This window comes from Culex pipiens, chromosome 1 (assembly GCF_016801865.2).
Source record: "Culex pipiens pallens isolate TS chromosome 1, TS_CPP_V2, whole genome shotgun sequence".
Lineage (NCBI taxonomy): Eukaryota > Metazoa > Arthropoda > Insecta > Diptera > Culicidae > Culex > Culex pipiens.
The window spans coordinates 37,733,485-37,753,076 of record NC_068937.1 but is presented as its reverse complement, the minus strand read 5'-3'; the positions used below and the strand labels follow the sequence as shown (position 1 = coordinate 37,753,076).

General features: G+C 31.1%; 1 protein-coding gene across 23 annotated transcripts in view; it reads right to left on the bottom strand.

Annotated features, from left to right (window-relative positions):
- The window catches only part of LOC120414160 (tropomodulin), a 145,782-nt gene extending 129,751 nt beyond the window's left edge, over nucleotides 1-16,031 (bottom strand). For 8 of the 23 annotated variants that reach the window (XR_008211881.1, XR_005605042.2, XR_005605043.2 and 5 more), the window contains exons 1-2: nucleotides 15,571-15,695; nucleotides 10,296-10,567 (exon numbers count right to left, since the gene is read on the bottom strand). Coding sequence is in view for 10 of the 23 variants with exons in the window: in XM_052706639.1 (XP_052562599.1) it covers nucleotides 10,296-10,376 (81 nt within the window). In the remaining 13 variants the exon portion in view is untranslated. Of the gene's footprint in view, nucleotides 1-10,295; nucleotides 10,568-15,570; nucleotides 15,783-15,887 lie in introns of those variants that run through there. The other 15 variants (XR_008211884.1, XR_008211886.1, XR_005605045.2 and 12 more) reach the window with 7 other exon arrangements.
- Between the last annotated feature and the right edge of the window lie 3,561 nt (nucleotides 16,032-19,592).

Here is a 19,592-nt window from a genome sequence, read left to right as displayed (position 1 = left end):
AATTTCCCGAACTCGAATGAACGTGCTCGACTGTTAGCTTTGGTTTTAGGAAAATCAAAAATTTTGTTGGTTGAATATAATTTACATTTGGTTGAATATTTAAAAGATGAACTTGGGTTTGTTTACGTCTGTCATTTTAAGTCAGGATTCGAACGAGAGTGGTCGATTCGTTGAGTTTGTGTTGTTAATTATGAAGTGAGAGAATGTGAAAGGTGAAACTTACACTATTTAGCTAATGTTGAAGTGGCACATCAAAGTGTTGCAACTGGGGAGGTGGAATTGGTGAGTAGGTTTGTAGATGATTTCTTTGCAGGTGATAAACTACGAAGAGCAAGAGGACGACCTTCGCCATGAGAACCTCTATTGCGAGTGATTTGAACACGTTATAAGAATGTTTGATGGAAAGAGAGGGCAGTAGAAGGGAGATACGGACCAACTCTTAACGGATAGAGCAGCCCGGGCAAATTTAACAAAATGTTGGTTAATCCAAGTAAGTATGGGTTTATTTTTGCACAATAATTTATGTTACGTGATTCTTATTAGAAAACTGAATCATTAAAAGCTTCGTGCTTACGACGGATAAAATCTTAATGAACCATTATTTTTTTTCAGAATCATCAATTATAAAATACATAGAAATGCGTACACTTAACAACATTAAAAATAGAGATGAAGTAAAATATCGAAAAATAAAAATATATAAAAGAAGATAATTATTATCTTGAAAGTTTTGTTGCAATTCGACTGCTCAATAAACTGGTAAGTAAAACTCAAAATATTTTTTTCAGGAATCGGAGTACGTTGAATAAATTGAATCAAATGCAATGAAAATTTGTTGCCAAAAGTAATTGTTAAATTAATGCAACCTTGGTAAGTAGCATTATTGATATTTCTTCTTTCCTCAATATAATTACATTTATTTACGTTCCTTTTTTCAGTTTATAGCCAAAATTAAGAATTTTGTATTGAATTACTAATACATTTCACATGTCTATTTGCAGCAAAAGGTTCACTTTAGTGAAAATTCTGTGTCCAACCACAAGAAAAATAACTAAACTTGAGACCATTGTAGATGATGATGACTTATCGGATTATTTCACAGTGATGGTAAGTGGATACAACACTTAATTTTATACAACATAATAAAAATAATTTTTTTAAAACATAAATCAAACTTTACATGTTTTATAACAACAGTTAAAAAAAAAGTTTTGTTTTGATGCTTTTAACAGTAATTTAACAACTTCATGCAAAAAAAAAACAAATTAGTACAAAACGTTAAATTTTTAGGCAGAATAAATGCGAACATAAAAACACTCAGCATTAATTTGTGAGGCATTTTTAAAAAATTTACTGCAAATTCAATGAAAATATTGCTAACAGCTGCTAGTTATTGACTACATGTACACATATTTTTCTGTATTCAAGTAAGCGTTAGTTAAAATATAGCTAGAAATTCGGCCCAGCCTGTATCGTTAGATAATTAAAGAAAATATATATCAACACTTACATAAATTATGTCTTATTAAGAAATGTTTTGTTATAAACCACTAATAATTTGCTGCATGCAAAAATATTTCGGTTGATACAACGACAAAAAATTGTTGAAAAATAGTTGAAAAACATTTCCCAGCCAGTTTTTAACAGAATATTCCACAATATTTCAGCTGAAAACAAGAAATTTTTAGTTAATCTTCTGAAAAAAATATTCTAGCAGTCGACTGCTAGCTGTGTAAAAAAGCTGTGTAAAAAATTAACCCATACTTTTAGTTAAATTAACCAAGATTTTCTTAGATTAGCCCCGGCCGGTCTCTCCGTGTTGAAAAGGCCAAAATACATTTATTTTGGACCGTTCTAAAACTTTTCTGATACAGTTTGCCTAAGCATTTGGAAAATTTAGCTTGATATTTTAAAATAAAGTTGCCTCTTTTTGTATACTTTTTTTTTTTTTAAATTTCAGTTCCAATGCAAAAATGAGTTTTTCAAGCTTTTATTAAATATACTCAAAGCATTGTCAAACGAACGAGGTCACTTTATAGTTTGACACCCCTTTTACACGGAGTTCACACACACTACCAAACGTTTGTTTTGATAGTGTGCGTAAGCGCCGTGTAAAAAGTGACAGTTCGTCACTTTTTAGTTTGGCTTTGACCAGAGTCTCGGCCCGAAACTTCAAACACGAGCAAAAGCAGCGAACCGAAGATTGGCAATGACGGTTTGGAATTTTGACAGTCTGGAACGCATGAATTACCCCATTATCGGTTTCCCGCTCGGGTGAAGTGGAAATTGTTGCACATCTCTGAAGTTGGCAATTTTGCAACATATCTTGATTTATGCTAAATTTCAAAATTTAAACATGAATCTACAGCAAACCGCTTTGAAAACTATAGATAAACTAAAGTCACGATGATTTGTTGCATAATCTTGCTTATAATCGCGATAAAAGCGGTTAGTCTTAGTTGAGACTGGCCAAACTTAGCTTAACATTCCAACGCCCAAGGCTCCGAAAAAGTTGGAACGGTAACTTCAACTCAATGGTTCTCGGGCATGGCTCAACCAATCAAGATGATTCTTCTTTCCAGTGATTAGTTAGGATGTCTAGATGATTCTAGAACTTTGCAGAACTTAATTTGATCAAATCTGTAATTTTTGCGAACAAAAACATCGTTCCAACTTTTTTTTTCGCGTGTAAAAAAAAATTCGCCAAAAATTCCGCGGAGGCAGTCTTTTTAAAAAAGGTGGAACGCTGTTTTCGGTCGCAGAAATTACAGATTTGTTCAAATCAAGTTCTGCAAAATTTTAGGATCATCTAGACATTCTTACAAATCACTGGAAACAAGAATCGTCCCGATTGGTTGAGTAATGCCCGAGAACCAGCGAGTTGAAGTTACCGTTCCACCTTTTTTGGGAGGCTTGGGCGTCCGTGTAAGTTGGACATGCGTTGGGCGTTCCAGTGTTAATCGATCTGGCAACGTATGTTTTGAGTTTGACAACACAGCAAAGTTTTGCTTGGCGTAAAGGCAAATGCTCGTTTGGATACTCCAAATTCACTTCGACCAGTCTCCCTATTAAGGGTCTCTAGAGACAACCACATTCAAGGTCATACCATCATTCAATTCGTTCAGGTCCTACACGCGACGTGCCCTTACCCGATGTCATTCCGGGGTGATAGATCACCGGATGAAACCCATGGCCCCAACCATGGCAAATATCAATACACTGGGGCACATTTCCAACGCGTCGTCGTCGTAATATGGCCCAACATCTCAACTATTTTCTTTCAGCGACCTACTTGGGATTCGGCCGGGGAAAAGGGGGTATATTGAGCGCGTGAAAGAATTATAGCGACCTTCATCATTCAGACTAAGTATAACGGCCACGACGACAGATGGCGCCACTCCACACAACTGCTGACGACGATTTGTGTACCGCCGTGGTCATGATCTTGTCCTGGACGTGCCGATGGTCCCCCGGAACCTTGGTCAGTGTCTTTTTTTTTGCGAAAAAAAAATATTGCAAATTTTATTTGACTCAAGGGAAAAGTCATAAGATTTATTTATTTGTTCATTATTTGCACAAATTGACATACAATTTTACACTCTACCTTACACTTTGAACAGAAAGAAAATCTTAACATAACAACCCAAGGTCTGTCAGCTCAATCCACCTACGCATTCAAGCTGATCCCTCTCCGAGTCCAAGCTCGACTCTGCTGAGCAGGTCAAACAATGTTTGTCGCCAAAATTGTTCACCCCGTCAAACAAACACCTGTCGCATCATTCTTTGCTCACGCTCACCTTCTCCCTCTCACTCACTCACGCTTGATCATTAGAATACCCGATTCGACTGGTAGTTTGACAGTTCGCAAGAAATACATTGCTCACTACCAATCGCGTCGGGTACTCCATTCACAACAATCACACTTTCACTGACAGCTGTGTATCACGAAGGTGAGGTTGTGATCAAAACAGAGCGATCGCACACCAACACAATCACAGCGCCAGAAAGCATGCGCCAAGGTGTGACGCTCTGACGTCACCAATCGGTGAGCAACCAAAAGGTGAGAATCTCACCGCTCACGACTCACGCGGTAAATTAAAAAAGTTGAATGAAACCACGACAAGTGTCTAGTCAAAGTCGAGTAATTGAGGATTTTCAAGAAAGATTTTCTACGAAGCCGACGACAGACGCACTTGGCGGTGTATTTCACTTTTTTTTCTCTCTAAATTTTGTTTTGCCGGAGAGGGTGGAAAGGAAATGACGCGTCCATTTGGGTCAGTTGGAAAGGAAAGTCTCCGTCGTCGTCGTCGGCAGAGTTTGGCTAATTGGACACGGTTGCGGCCGAAATTAATACTGTGCCAAAACGTGCAGCGACAGGTTGTTTTGCACGTCTAGTGCACTGTCGGTAACGGGGGCGATGTGACGTTTACGTCAAACGTCATTTTCATTGGAATGATTTTATGAAAAAAAACTCAAAAAAACTGTTCTTTAAATCTTGTTTCTTGTTTCTTGTTTCTTGTTTCTTGTTTCTTGTTTCTTGTTTCTTGTTTCTTGTTTCTTGTTTCTTGTTTCTTGTTTCTTGTTTCTTGTTTCTTGTTTCTTGTTTCTTGTTTCTTGTTTCTTGTTTCTTGTTTCTTGGTTCTTGTTTCTTGTTTCTTGTTTCTTGTTTCTTGTTTCTTGTTTCTTGTTTCTTGTTTCTTGTTTCTTGTTTCTTGGTTCTTGTTTCTTGTTTCTTGTTTCTTGTTTCTTGTTTCTTGTTTCTTGTTTCTTGTTTCTTGTTTCTTGTTTCTTGTTTCTTGTTTCTTGTTTCTTGTTTCTTGTTTCTTGTTTCTTGTTTCTTGTTTCTTGTTTCTTGTTTCTTGTTTCTTGTTTCTTGTTTCTTGGTTCTTGTTTCTTGTTTCTTGTTTCTTGTTTCTTGTTTCTTGTTTCTTGTTTCTTGTTTCTTGTTTCTTGTTTCTTGTTTCTTGTTTCTTGTTTCTTGTTTCTTGTTTCTTGTTTCTTGTTTCTTGTTTCTTGTTTCTTGTTTCTTGTTTCTTGTTTCTTGTTTCTTGTTTCTTGTTTCTTGTTTCTTGTTTCTTGTTTCTTGTTTCTTGTTTCTTGTTTCTTGTTTCTTGTTTCTTGTTTCTTGTTTCTTGTTTCTTGTTTCTTGTTTCTTGTTTCTTGTTTCTTGTTTCTTGTTTCTTGTTTCTTGTTTTTAGTTTTTAGTTTTTAGTTTTTAGTTTTTAGTTTTTAGTTTTTAGTTTTTAGTTTTTAGTTTTTAGTTTTTAGTTTTTAGTTTTTAGTTTTTAGTTTTTAGTTTTTAGTTTTTAGTTTTTAGTTGTTAGTTTTTAGTTTTTAGTTTTTAGTTTTTAGTTTTTAGTTTTTAGTTTTTAGTTTTTAGTTTTTAGTTTTTAGTTTTTAGTTTTTAGTTTTTAGTTTTTAGTTTTTAGTTTTTAGTTTTTAGTTTTTAGTTTTTAGTTTTTAGTTTTTAGTTTTTAGTTTTTAGTTTTTAGTTTTTAGTTTTTAGTTTTTAGTTTTTAGTTTTTAGTTTTTAGTTTTTAGTTTTTAGTTTTTAGTTTTTAGTTTTTAGTTTTTAGTTTTTAGTTTTTAGTTTTTAGTTTTTAGTTTTTAGTTTTTAGTTTTTTAGTTTTTAGTTTTTAGTTTTTAGTTTTTAGTTTTTAGTTTTTAGTTTTTAGTTTTTAGTTTTTAGTTTTTAGTTTTTAGTTTTTAGTTTTTAGTTTTTAGTTTTTAGTTTTTAGTTTTTAGTTTTTAGTTTTTAGTTTTTAGTTTTTAGTTTTTAGTTTTTAGTTTTTAGTTTTTAGTTTTTAGTTTTTAGTTTTTAGTTTTTAGTTTTTAGTTTTTAGTTTTTAGTTTTTAGTTTTTAGTTTTTAGTTTTTAGTTTTTAGTTTTTAGTTTTTAGTTTTTAGTTTTTAGTTTTTAGTTTTTAGTTTTTAGTTTTTAGTTTTTAGTTTTTAGTTTTTAGTTTTTAGTTTTTAGTTTTTAGTTTTTAGTTTTTAGTTTTTAGTTTTTAGTTTTTAGTTTTTAGTTTTTAGTTTTTAGTTTTTAGTTTTTAGTTTTTAGTTTTTAGTTTTTTAGTTTTTAGTTTTTAGTTTTTAGTTTTTAGTTTTTAGTTTTTAGTTTTTAGTTTTTAGTTTTTAGTTTTTAGTTTTTAGTTTTTAGTTTTTAGTTTTTAGTTTTTAGTTTTTAGTTTTTAGTTTTTAGTTTTTAGTTTTTAGTTTTTTTTTTTTAGTTTTTAGTTTTTAGTTTTTAGTTTTTAGTTTTTAGTTTTTAGTTTTTAGTTTTTAGTTTTTAGTTTTTAGTTTTTAGTTTTTAGTTTTTAGTTTTTAGTTTTTAGTTTTTAGTTTTTAGTTTTTAGTTTTTAGTTTTTAGTTTTTAGTTTTTAGTTTTTAGTTTTTAGTTTTTAGTTTTTAGTTTTTAGTTTTTAGTTTTTAGTTTTTAGTTTTTAGTTTTTAGTTTTTAGTTTTTAGTTTTTAGTTTTTAGTTTTTAGTTTTTAGTTTTTAGTTTTTAGTTTTTAGTTTTTAGTTTTTAGTTTTTAGTTTTTAGTTTTTAGTTTTTAGTTTTTAGTTTTTAGTTTTTAGTTTTTAGTTTTTAGTTTTTAGTTTTTAGTTTTTAGTTTTTAGTTTTTAGTTTTTAGTTTTTAGTTTTTAGTTTTTAGTTTTTAGTTTTTAGTTTTTAGTTTTTAGTTTTTAGTTTTTAGTTTTTAGTTTTTAGTTTTTAGTTTTTAGTTTTAGTTTTTAGTTTTTAGTTTTTAGTTTTTAGTTTTTAGTTTTTAGTTTTTAGTTTTTAGTTTTTAGTTTTTAGTTTTTAGTTTTTAGTTTTTAGTTTTTAGTTTTTAGTTTTTAGTTTTTAGTTTTTAGTTTTTAGTTTTTAGTTTTTAGTTTTTAGTTTTTGTTTTTAGTTTTTAGTTTTTAGTTTTTAGTTTTTAGTTTTTGTTTTTAGTTTTTAGTTTTTAGTTTTTGTTTTTAGTTTTTAGTTTTTAGTTTTTAGTTTTTAGTTTTTAGTTTTTAGTTTTTAGTTTTTAGTTTTTAGTTTTTAGTTTTTAGTTTTTAGTTTTTAGTTTTTAGTTTTTAGTTTTTAGTTTTTAGTTTTTAGTTTTTAGTTTTTAGTTTTTAGTTTTTAGTTTTTAGTTTTTAGTTTTTAGTTTTTAGTTTTTAGTTTTTAGTTTTTAGTTTTTAGTTTTTAGTTTTTAGTTTTTAGTTTTAGTTTTTAGTTTTTAGTTTTTAGTTTTTAGTTTTTAGTTTTTAGTTTTTAGTTTTTAGTTTTTAGTTTTTAGTTTTTAGTTTTTAGTTTTTAGTTTTTAGTTTTTAGTTTTTAGTTTTTAGTTTTTAGTTTTTAGTTTTTAGTTTTTAGTTTTTAGTTTTTAGTTTTTAGTTTTTAGTTTTTAGTTTTTAGTTTTTAGTTTTTAGTTTTTAGTTTTTAGTTTTTAGTTTTTAGTTTTTAGTTTTTAGTTTTTAGTTTTTAGTTTTTAGTTTTTAGTTTTTAGTTTTTAGTTTTTAGTTTTTAGTTTTTAGTTTTTAGTTTTTAGTTTTTAGTTTTTAGTTTTTAGTTTTTAGTTTTTAGTTTTTAGTTTTTAGTTTTTAGTTTTTAGTTTTTTTAGTTTTTAGTTTTTAGTTTTTAGTTTTTAGTTTTTAGTTTTTTAGTTTTTAGTTTTTAGTTTTTAGTTTTTAGTTTTTAGTTTTTAGTTTTTAGTTTTTAGTTTTTAGTTTTTAGTTTTTAGTTTTTAGTTTTTAGTTTTTAGTTTTTAGTTTTTAGTTTTTAGTTTTTAGTTTTTAGTTTTTAGTTTTTAGTTTTTAGTTTTTAGTTTTTAGTTTTTAGTTTTTAGTTTTTAGTTTTTAGTTTTTAGTTTTTAGTTTTTAGTTTTTAGTTTTTAGTTTTTAGTTTTTAGTTTTTAGTTTTTAGTTTTTAGTTTTTAGTTTTTAGTTTTTAGTTTTTAGTTTTTAGTTTTTAGTTTTTAGTTTTTAGTTTTTAGTTTTTAGTTTTTAGTTTTTAGTTTTTAGTTTTTAGTTTTTAGTTTTTAGTTTTTAGTTTTTAGTTTTTAGTTTTTAGTTTTTAGTTTTTAGTTTTTAGTTTTTAGTTTTTAGTTTTTAGTTTTTAGTTTTTAGTTTTTAGTTTTTAGTTTTTAGTTTTTAGTTTTTAGTTTTTAGTTTTTAGTTTTTAGTTTTTAGTTTTTAGTTTTTAGTTTTTAGTTTTTAGTTTTTAGTTTTTAGTTTTTAGTTTTTAGTTTTTAGTTTTTAGTTTTTAGTTTTTAGTTTTTAGTTTTTAGTTTTTAGTTTTTAGTTTTTAGTTTTTAGTTTTTAGTTTTTAGTTTTAGTTTTTAGTTTTTAGTTTTTAGTTTTTAGTTTTTAGTTTTTAGTTTTTAGTTTTTAGTTTTTAGTTTTTAGTTTTTAGTTTTTAGTTTTTAGTGTTTAGTTTTTAGTTTTTAGTTTTTAGTTTTTAGTTTTTAGTTTTTAGTTTTTAGTTTTTAGTTTTTAGTTTTTAGTTTTTTGTTTTTAGTTTTTAGTTTTTAGTTTTTAGTTTTTAGTTTTTAGTTTTTAGTTTTTAGTTTTTAGTTTTAGTTTTTAGTTTTTAGTTTTTAGTTTTAGTTTTTAGTTTTTAGTTTTTAGTTTTTAGTTTTTAGTTTTTAGTTTTTAGTTTTTAGTTTTTAGTTTTTAGTTTTTAGTTTTTAGTTTTTAGTTTTTAGTTTTTAGTTTTTAGTTTTTAGTTTTTAGTTTTTAGTTTTTAGTTTTTAGTTTTTAGTTTTTAGTTTTTAGTTTTTAGTTTTTAGTTTTTAGTTTTTAGTTTTTAGTTTTTAGTTTTTAGTTTTTAGTTTTTAGTTTTTAGTTTTTAGTTTTTAGTTTTAAGTTTTTAGTTTTAAGTTTTTAGTTTGGCGTTAGTTTGATTTATCAATTCAATAATTAAAACGTATTGCAATGCAGTATCGAAAAAACCTTGTTTTCCTGCCATTTTACAGTGGCGAAAGTGCCTATTAATCATTATCAAAAAATACAGTGCTAAAAAGCTCATTATAGCACACGTTTCTAAAAGTTTTTATTTTATTTTTTAACAAAAAGAGTAATGCACACAAAATATGTAAATTTACACAATTTTTATTTAACCCTCTACTGCCCAAATTTTTTTTCGAAATTTTCTATTTTCCCGTGTTTAGGAGATCATTTTGAGCAACTTTTGTTCTACGAAAAACTTTACTTCTCTTGTTTTATGTTTTTCTTGTTTTATTTTTAGTATTTTAAGTTGCATTGTTCTTGTTTAGTTTATGTTTATTTTTGGTAGTATTTGGCCTTTTCTACCAGCTCCTATCATTACATTTTGCCTAACTAATTTTTTCATCTTTTTACATTCTTTTTTCAATTTTTTGCTTGTTTTTCATATTTTCTGCTGTAAAATGACCATTATCATTTAAATTGTAAAAAAAATCATAGTCTGGCATAGTCTGGAACACTACAAAAATCACTACATACTTCTTTTTTCTTAAAATATTGGAAATATTAATAAAAACACAACCAAAGTTGACCCCTAAAAAATGACATTTTTAAAAACATTGGCAAAGTCACATAAAACAAGTTAAACTTCCAATCCATAAACTTTCTAAAATTTAAAGAGTTTTTTAAAGATCAAAATTGGTTAAAAAATCGATTTTTGGCAATTTTTTTAAATCGAAGCCCGTCCAAAAGCGGGGTTGGGTTGTAGAGGGTTAAAATTTTTTTTTATTAATTTAATTGAGTTAATAAATACTTTTGATAAGAAATAATGTTTCCATGTTTGAGTTGACATAAACAAAAATAATTTAATGCATCAAACAGTTTTCTTCTTAACTTTTTGAATGAAATTGCTGCTTAAAAAAATATTGCAACGATTACTAAAAAAAAGTGGGTCAAGTTCGTAATGCATTAATCAAAAGTTAATTCAACTGATTCTGAAAAAGCTAGATTTAAAAAAACACACATTGCAGTGTGGCCATCTCTTCTCAAAACACGTCGTTTCATTAATTTATTTTATTTCATTCAAACAAGATTTACTCGTCTCCTCTCTGCAGCTGAACCAGTAGCAGCTTGCTTGAAGTCTCGAATGTTTTTGCGAGAGCAGCAAATTTTAAAAATAGTTACAAAACGCCGTTTTCGTTTCCATTTATATTTGTTGCTGCCGTCTTCAACGGTCATTTCACTGCTGGTCAGTGCAAACTCGTTTCGTTTTTCGACAAATTTTTGCTTGTTCAGCTGGCGTAAAAAAAAGAAATTTCGGCAAACTGGCAGCACTGCCAGCGAAAATTAGCAATTAATTAGCGCAGTGTACTTACTTCCTCGATCTTGAAGGTGGTCACCGACTTCCGCGTGACGGTGTGCGTCTCCTCGTACTCCTCATCGTAGGTGTCCGACATGGCGCCTAAATCCTTCCCTTTCTTGCTCACTGCTCACCAATGAAGACTTTCTCACTGCTCACACTTTTTTTCGCGCAATTTCCCACTTTTCTTCGAGCCACTAGGCAAACACCTACTTTTTATTTGGGTGACGCTCTGCACTCTTGAAAAATTGAAGCTATTCGCCTTTGCTGCAAAAAGAAACAAACCAACTACACACGATTTTAATGATTTTATTCACTGTTTTCAAACCCGCCTCCCCTCTTTTTCTTATTTTGTGTTACATAAATATAACTCGTAAATTTTTAGCCACGTCCCTCACTCCCACCCCCTTTCATATCACTCCGTTTCACACTCACTGTCACCGTCACCGTCGTGAGAAAATGCTTCCTTTCTTTCTATTCGGGGGAAAATTTTCACCAAACGACCCTTTTTGCTCACTCCATTGACCACCTGTCGTCTCACGGGAGCGCAGGAAAATCTTCTCCAACAGCCCTCTACTTTTTGGTTCACTCTCACTTTTTTCCTGACAGCTCCGAACCGCTGTCACGCGTTGGTCAAAAAGTTCCCGGAAAATATTTGAAAAATAAAAAAAATAAAAGTTTTCCCCCCAAAACTGTCACACCAACGGTGAAGCGCGTACTCACTTGGTCGTGTACTTTTTACTCACTGTGCGCGGGCAGATTTTCTGTGTGTCGGCCGGTCGTCGGACGCAGTAAGCGCTGAGCTGTGCGAGAGAAAGAGAGTGGCGAGCGATGAAAATCCTGGGAAAAACGCACCTTCCAACCCACTCCCCGTCCCCTCTGACGACAATTTTCTCTCTCACTCTTTAGGGGGAGGAAAACAAGCATATTTTTGCTAAACCTAAAGAGGATCTTGGGCAAAATCAAGTTTCTTTAAAAATGAAATAAATCAAATAAGCATAATCCCAACTTATGATTTCATCCAAAGTTTATTCTCTACTGCCATTTTTTTCCCGTGTTCAAGAATTCATTTCGAGTAACTTTTGTTTTACAAGAAGACTCTAATTTTCTTGTTTTGTGTTTTTCTTGATGCTTTTTAAACTTTTTACAAGCACTTATCTTATTTAGTTTTTGTTTTTTTTTTTGGCACTGTTATCACGGTGTGTTTCGTATAACTTAATATTTGCAATTCGCTATTCGCAATTTTCAGTGTAAGAACGGGCCTTGGCCGATCTTATGCACCAGGTTCCCGATGAACACGCACTGCCCTTACACCTACATCTCACCCTTGCTCTGGGTCAGTACGAGCAACACGCTAGAACACGCTTTGAGTGTTCGTGCCAGGCATTCGCACCTGTTCCGGTTACGCATTTTAACTTGTTCCGGAGGTGGTACATTGCGTAGGGTTTGATGTAAGTATAAGCGCCTAACCATTTATAGTGTGCCTATCAACATTTATTTAAGCGAAAAATGTATTATTTATAGTTTGAATTCAAAATCTAACTGTTATTTACTGTGTATTGTTTTCTCCTGAAATCTTTCCTAGTGTTGGATCATGTTTATCTGTTGCAATTTCTTCTGTCGCGGTGTGTTGTTACAATTTTTTGGTCCTAAGCATTTTATAAAAAAAAATAGCAAAAGTACAATAGTAATATTTGTGTTAATTCTTTGATCATTCCATAAATTGAGTAAGGGCTCGAACCTCACTTGTTTGAAGAAATAGGTGAAGATTGAAAACAATGGACATTGAAGGAAATATACTATTTAAAGAATCAATAGTAATTTATGGGCAGATGAAAAATTATTCAAATAGATAAATAAAGAAAAGGCACATGATAAACAAAATTGACATCGCTGCCAAATTAAGGGAAAACAGACAGTTTGTTACAGCAGCATCAATTGGTAAAATAGAGTGGAAAAGCGTTGAGAGATAAGAGAATCAAAAAAGTAAAATCGAAATCAAATGGAGGATAATAAACAGAAGCCGTGTTAGAAAATCAGAGAAACAAAATAAACAGAAGATAGGTGGTAGATCAAACGGAAAGAAGAGAGTTCAAGTACATCCACAGCAGTTGACTCAACATACTACGAATCAAAACAATACCGTCTACAATCACAAATTACTTCCCTTTCCCACATTGACGCGCCCCTTGCTTTTAGTCGTCTTGACTATTTCTATATAAATTTTAAAAGTTTTTGAAACAATATTTGTTTCGCCCCCTGACTTTTCGTGCCGATTTGAAGGGGGGCGACATAAACTTTGAAAAATATTTGCAACGGCTTTAGCAGCGAAAATAATATTTTTTTTGTAAAAAAAATGTTTTTGACCATTTAAAGATGGTTTAAGCCCTTTTTCATATGTAAGACTTAATTTTTAGGTCTTGAAATTTTTTTGTGTGAGAAAGCTCATCTGATACAGATTAAATTATGTGCACTTAAATTTGTAGGTTGTTCTAAAATTTTACAACAGACAACTACAACATAAAAATTGACAATAGAGTACTTCGTTAGATTTTCCCAAAATATTTCACGAATTATTCTAACTTTGTATTTTTTGATTTTGATGAAACTTTTTCCATACATTCCTCATGTCAAAAGAAGCAATTTTTCATTATTAATTAAAAAAAAAGAAAAGTGTGTACGTTAATATATTTTATTTAACTAAAAAAAATCAAATTATTCGCTCTACAGCATTGCCTTGGCGTTCTCGCTTACGAGATTCCTACTTGAAACCAGGTGTCCGAAGGCATGATTGTTGCGGCAATTGCAAACCTCTTTTTACACCCAAGCTTCCATCCATTCCGGGATTCGAACTGACGACCTTTGGATTGTTTGTCCAACTGCCTACCAGCGACTCCACCGAGGCAGGACCCAGGGAGACGACTCCTACACCTGGATTGAGCTATCGACCTAACCACAATGTTAGACCGAGACTTGTCTCAAAATTTGCCACCGGGACCTTCTGGGATCAAACCTAGGCCGACTCGGTGAGAGGCAATCACTCTTACCCCTACACCACAGTCCCGGCCATTTTTCACAAAAAGTTTGAATCCCAAAATATCCTAAAATATCGAAAATGTGGGTAAACATTTTGAAAAAAAAAAATGAGGGCTTAATGGAATTTGCAAACGAAAATTATTTTACCAAATTTTTGAAAAAGTGGTCACTTTTAGATTATAATTTGGCTTAGTGATTTTTCACGCTCGAAAATAGCAAATTTCACGGGGACCTTTATTTCAAAACACCAAATTTCACGCAAATTTCGCGGAACGTGAAAAATGTTAAAATAACTCTGAAAGTCTTATGTTTTAATCACAGAAACTACTTTTTATGCTTCATTATATATTATTCTTCAATAAACTAAAAAAAATCTTCTCTAATTTTGAACGTGACACAAAACAAATCTCATAATTCATTTTTAATATTCAACTACTAAAGCTAAAAAGTTTTCGCTGATTTGCTTCTGTTTTATCAGTTTACATTTTATTGAATTTCATATCAAAGCAAGATTCAACAATCTTGTCCAGCCAAAATGAGTAAAATAGTTTGAATTTTGCGACATTTAGCCCTTTCAAAATATGCTTGTTTTTTTATTTTCTTTGAAATAAAATAGTAGTGATTTTTTCACTACAGCGAATGAAAAAAATACTAAATTTAGTTAGTTTCTAAAAAACTGAAAAATCTCTACAATTTTTCAAATGGCTCATAATTTTCTGATATTTTCAATAAAAATAATTTCAAATTTTAAAATATTTTCTTTTTATGATGTGAGTAAAAATTATCTATTTGAAGACCTTTTCAAAAGTTGTTCTTGATTTTAAAATGCTGAAATTATTTTTAATCAAGAGAAATTTTACAAAGGTTTTATTTACAGTGCCATCCCGTAACTTCATTTTTCTTTTAAATTGTTGAAAAACCATTCAAAAACTTCACACAATAATGATCAATTTAAAAAATTTAGTTGATTTTGGGCGAGCAGAAATGATTGAAAATCGGTGTTGTCAAAAACGGGAAGGAATAGTTTCCAAGATGATGATTTTTAATTAAAAATTTTAAACTAATTGTAGTCGCATATCCAAAGTCTCGATTATCCGATGTTTCAATTATCCGGAGTTCGATTTTTTGAAGGTTTTTAGAACGTCGGAAAACCGAATTATAGACAGTTTTTTTTTTGTTTTTTAAGCATCACAAATTTTACTAAAAAATATTCAAATTATCCATTGGCCTTTCAAAAAAAATCTCAATTCAATAAGGATCTCTCAAAATGTAAGATTTTTAAACCATTCTTTTATAAAATAAAGTTAACTGTTGAGTTAAACATTCAAAGTAAATCGTAAGTATACGTCAATTCAAACTACGAAGGAAAGAAAAGTTTGGAGTCCACGAGAGAACGGGGGAAGGCATCTGCTAATGGTAACAAACGTCAGTTAAACCCGACGTCGCGACGCAAACCACCCACCTACCAGGTCAGAGTGGCGTCGCTGCCGAACAGAATGACTTGGCTGGTTTATTTGTTTTCAAGAATGTGATTTAAGAATTGTTGGATTTGTTTCTTTTTTAAATAAATAACAAGTTTCAAAAAGAATATTTTTCAGCATGGGTTGTGCAATTATCCCACGAGTTTTACATAGTTGGATAAAAATGACTAGTGCTAAAAAGAACAAGTTTCATCATCTCATTATTGGTTCTGATATAATCATAATCAAAAGAAACTTAATTTTGTAAAGTATTCCGAACAACACATAAAAAAGCAAATTTTAATATTTTTATTATTATTTTTCTCTGTGAGTGCATCAGGAACTCGATACCCTCACTAATGCCCTTTCTCCGATCCCTCGACCTCCACATCTTGAAGTAGTTGTAGCCAAGGGGAGGCAATCTGTTTAATTAATTATTAAATATTTTATTAATAAACTATCACGCTTCATTTCGATCCACCCATACAGCGACGAGCGCCGCAAAATTCAAGAGCGCGAGTCTGTGTGCGTGTACAATATTTGTCTAATTTGCTCATCACTCACGCTCACGACTCGGCTTAAGCCAGCACTGCTCACGACGACGAAGTTCGGACAGTTTAACGGCGAAAACGACGATCACATCACATCCGCTCGCGCAAGCGTGTATTATCGTGTCACTTTTTTCGACGATCTTTTTTTTCTCTCTCTTAAAAGAAAAACACAAAAAAAACATTTCTCTCACTCGAAAAAAGATCGATTTTTCGTTCGTTTTCCCCCCAGAGCAGATTTCCTCACGATTGATGGACAGTTTGGTGTTGCTCAAACCGGATGGCGCCACTGTGGCCAGTGTTGCCAGCGCCAAAGAACTGCCTACTGCTGTCACCTAGCGACGATTGTCACACAGCCTACTCTGCGGTTGCACGAACGCGCACCAACTTTCACGATGATGAGCCGATGAGTGACTGATCGTCTTCGACCTGCTGCGATGAGAACAGCCGCGGCGGCGAAGACAACTTCGTGAGACAGATTTATTTACCCGGCCGCGCGGCCTTCTTTGTTCTGGAAAATTTATTTACATAAAGGCACCACCAGCAGACAGACAAAGCTCTAACCTTCGCTGGAAACGAGGATCGCGGAAATGATTCGAGTTTTCCAGACGGCTTTTCTTTCTTGTTGGCTGGTCGACGAAACGACACGGGCGAGGATCCCGAACACGAGGTGACGAGCGAAGACCGAAGCGCGCGAGGACCGAACTCGGAATGAAAAGGAGATGACAAAAGAGAACAGATGGTCATCGGTTCATTCACTCTCTCTTTAGCTCGCATTTTCCTAAGGTTTATTGTCGTGATTATATGTTTTTTCGGGAAATTGTCTTTCTGAATGTGCGTATGGGTGTGGTATGGTAATGAAACAATGGAGGAAACGAACGTCGAAAAAATTACTACACACAATAAAATGATTATTGGGAAGAAGATGGTCGTTACGTGCGAGAGTTGGGAAATTCAACGAGTCGCGAGGGGTCCTTCAATTTCTTACCATTTTGTTTATTTTTTGAAATACATTTTGACTCTATAAACGAAAAATTGCTCTGAGCTAGAGTTGGGCAAACCCGCTCTTTTTTAGGAGCCGCTCATTAAAAACAGCGGCTCTTTCGCTCTTTTTCAAAATATTGATAAAAGGCTATAAAGGTATGGCGATTGTCCACGACCCATACAAAAAAGTTTTTTTTTGTATGGGGGGGAGGGATACCAGATACCCAAAAAAGTGTCCACGTGGTTTATGAATGGTCCCTTAGGGGCCTAAAAGCAACCGAATAAAACATGTTCTGAAAAATCGACCATCTCGAGCCATCCTAATAAGTATTGGAGGTATCTATGTCAAGAAAAGTTCAAATAAATAAATGGCTCCCAAATCTAAGATTTTGGAGAAAATTGCTTTTAATTTTGAGATAATATTTTGCGATTTATTTAAATCTATAAAGTTGATAAATGCTAAAGTTTAATTGGGATTTTCAAATTGGGCTATTTAAAATGTTCAAATTTATATTCAGGTTTTACTTTAATTTACGATTAGTTGTACAGTGAAAGATTTGTTTAACTTTGTTTAGACAATCATTCACTTTTGGAATAAAAAAAAAAGACTAGGAAACTGAAAAATAAAAGTTTCAATACTTTTAAATGGTGTTCAAATATGAGCATCAAACGGTTCTTTCAACGGAACGGAGTTTAAAAAAGAACCGCGGCTCTTTTTCTATGAGCCATGGTTCGTTCGCTCTTTTTAGTGAACCGGCTCTTTGAGCGGCTCGCTCTTATTTTGCCCACCTCTACTTTGAGCTATAATTGTTTATTGTTGAAAAAGTAATAAATAAATAATAAAAAATGGCAACACATGTAGATTTTTTTTTAAGAATGTTATAAAAAAAATTTGCCATTTATGGAACTTTTCAAAATAAATAAGGCTCTGGAAAGCAGCATTCCAGATCGGCCATTTGGCGGCCATGTTTGTTTTTGAAAAACATTCAAATCATGATCCAGAAAGCATCAATCAAAAAAATATTTTCTACGCGTTGTTTTAAGAAGCATTTTTCGTATCGTGATTCATGGGATCTAGATTTAGTGCCCACAAATAGTAAATTAAAATGAAAAATTAATAACGATATGTAAAATGTAACTACAAACAACACCAAGAAAATCATTTTTTGATTGATACATTTTGAATCACAGTGGGATAAAATCGGGAAAAGGGCTATTACGTCCAATTTTCTCATTTATTCGAAAAAAAAAACGAAATCTAACTCTACGACTATCATTTCAAATAACCTATTGCTCAATTGCTCGGTGCGAGTGTTTTCCGAAAACTATAAAAAACTTTTTTTCAAAGCATTAGATTTCTTTATGTTAAAACTCTGACCCCAAATGTTTTAAGGCGAATGTTCTGAATTTTCCATAAATAGATTTGGACTTGAACTTTGAATTCTCTATTTTTACTATAACGTATTACTCGGTGGCCATAGTGTTTTTCATCTCTATGACTTCAAAGAAATTCCTCGTTTTTCTCATAATGTTACATGCCTCAGGAATAGAGCGTCCAATTTCCCGTCCCGGGAAACGGGAAAATTTCAACCAATTTCCCGGGAAATCTCGGGAATTCCCGGGAAATTTTTAATTATTGATCTTATCTTGGTTTTGAATAATATTTTGCATCAAAATTGTATAGGACAGCTACTTTAATGATTAAAATAAGTGTCAAGATCAACTTCTAGCTTGACTGCACGTAAAAATTCATACAACTACAAGAAAATGTATAATTTTGCTAATTTCATAAGCTCCAATCGTACAATACATCAAAACATGATCTTTGATATTTTTTGTTGAGAATTTTCTTCAAAGTGTTTGGGCAGTGAGTAAAATGAATCCATACTCCACAATAATAAAATTTCTTTAAAACTCGTTTTTTATACCAGTTTGAGAGAGTATGGTTTGACACGTTAATGAAAATGAAAAATAATAGTAATGAAAAAAATCAAGCAGAAATTGAGTTTTTCATAACAAATAAATTTTCTAAAACAATTCATACTGGCTTCAGTTCTTGAACAAATTGGTTAAGCTTTTTAGTTTTTTTTAATCATCTAACTTCTCGTGTTTGTTTAACCTAAAACAACTCATTGTTTTCAAATATCCGGAACAAGTTTTTAAATTATGTTTGCATTTTTTGGGCACCAAAGTTGTTTTTCAATGATTTTTGAATGGTTTGTGTCACATAGGTTTCAGGTTTATAATTGACTTTGGTTGAACGTTTTTTCAAAGCACAAAAACATAATTTAAATTATACGATAAATTAATACCATTTCATTTTTTCATATTTAAACTTCTAACACCCATTGATGCAACAGTACTCCATAATTCTTTTACTTGTATTGTAATTTCTTGTAATTTCTTCAAAACAAGGTATTGAACGAATTAAAAATACCTTTTTGGAATATTTAATGATACCAATTAAATTTACATTTTTTTTAATAATGGTAAACAAAAACGTAAACTATCTCAAATTTGCTTTGGCGGCAAAGGGTTTAACTATTCTCTATTCTTTATCCAATTATTATTTAAAAAGTTTATCTGAATTGTAATAGTTTATTTCATTAAGCAAGGTCTATTTTCCGTTACTTCAGAATGTAATATTACCAGAAATAAATGTTGATATTAGGTTGAGTTGAGTCACCCCGGAATTTAAAATGAGAATTTTTAACGTAACTATTTTTCTGAACATTATAGAAAAATATTTTTTTCCAGAAAAAGTGCATTAACTTTGTGTGGCCTACCCCAGTACATGTTTTAAAAATAATAATCTTGAGAAAAACCTTTCCAGTTGGGAAATATTCCAAAAATAAATTGAAATTCTATCAAAGTCACCCCGGTTTACGGTATATCTTTCAACTCAGAATTGAAACTCTGTCCGTCCGTGTGTATGTGTGTGACCAAAATTGTCACTCAGTTTTCTCAGCACTGGCTGAACCGATTTAGGTCAAACCAGTCGCATTATAGGGACAATAGGACTATTCATAAACCACGTGGACACTTTTTTGGGAAGCTTAACTCCTCCCCCCTCCCCCCCTGTGGACAATTGTCCTTACAAAAAAAAACTTTATTGTATGGATCGTGGACAATCGGTTAGGAGTGAGGAAGGCATCGACCACGTAGGTGGATTAAATTAGTTTTTCTCAAAAGGCACTTTGACATGAAATTTCCAGCTCATAACCATTTCGAAGTGTGAATTTTTGCTAAACACGTTTATTTAGAATTTAAAATATTGAAATATAC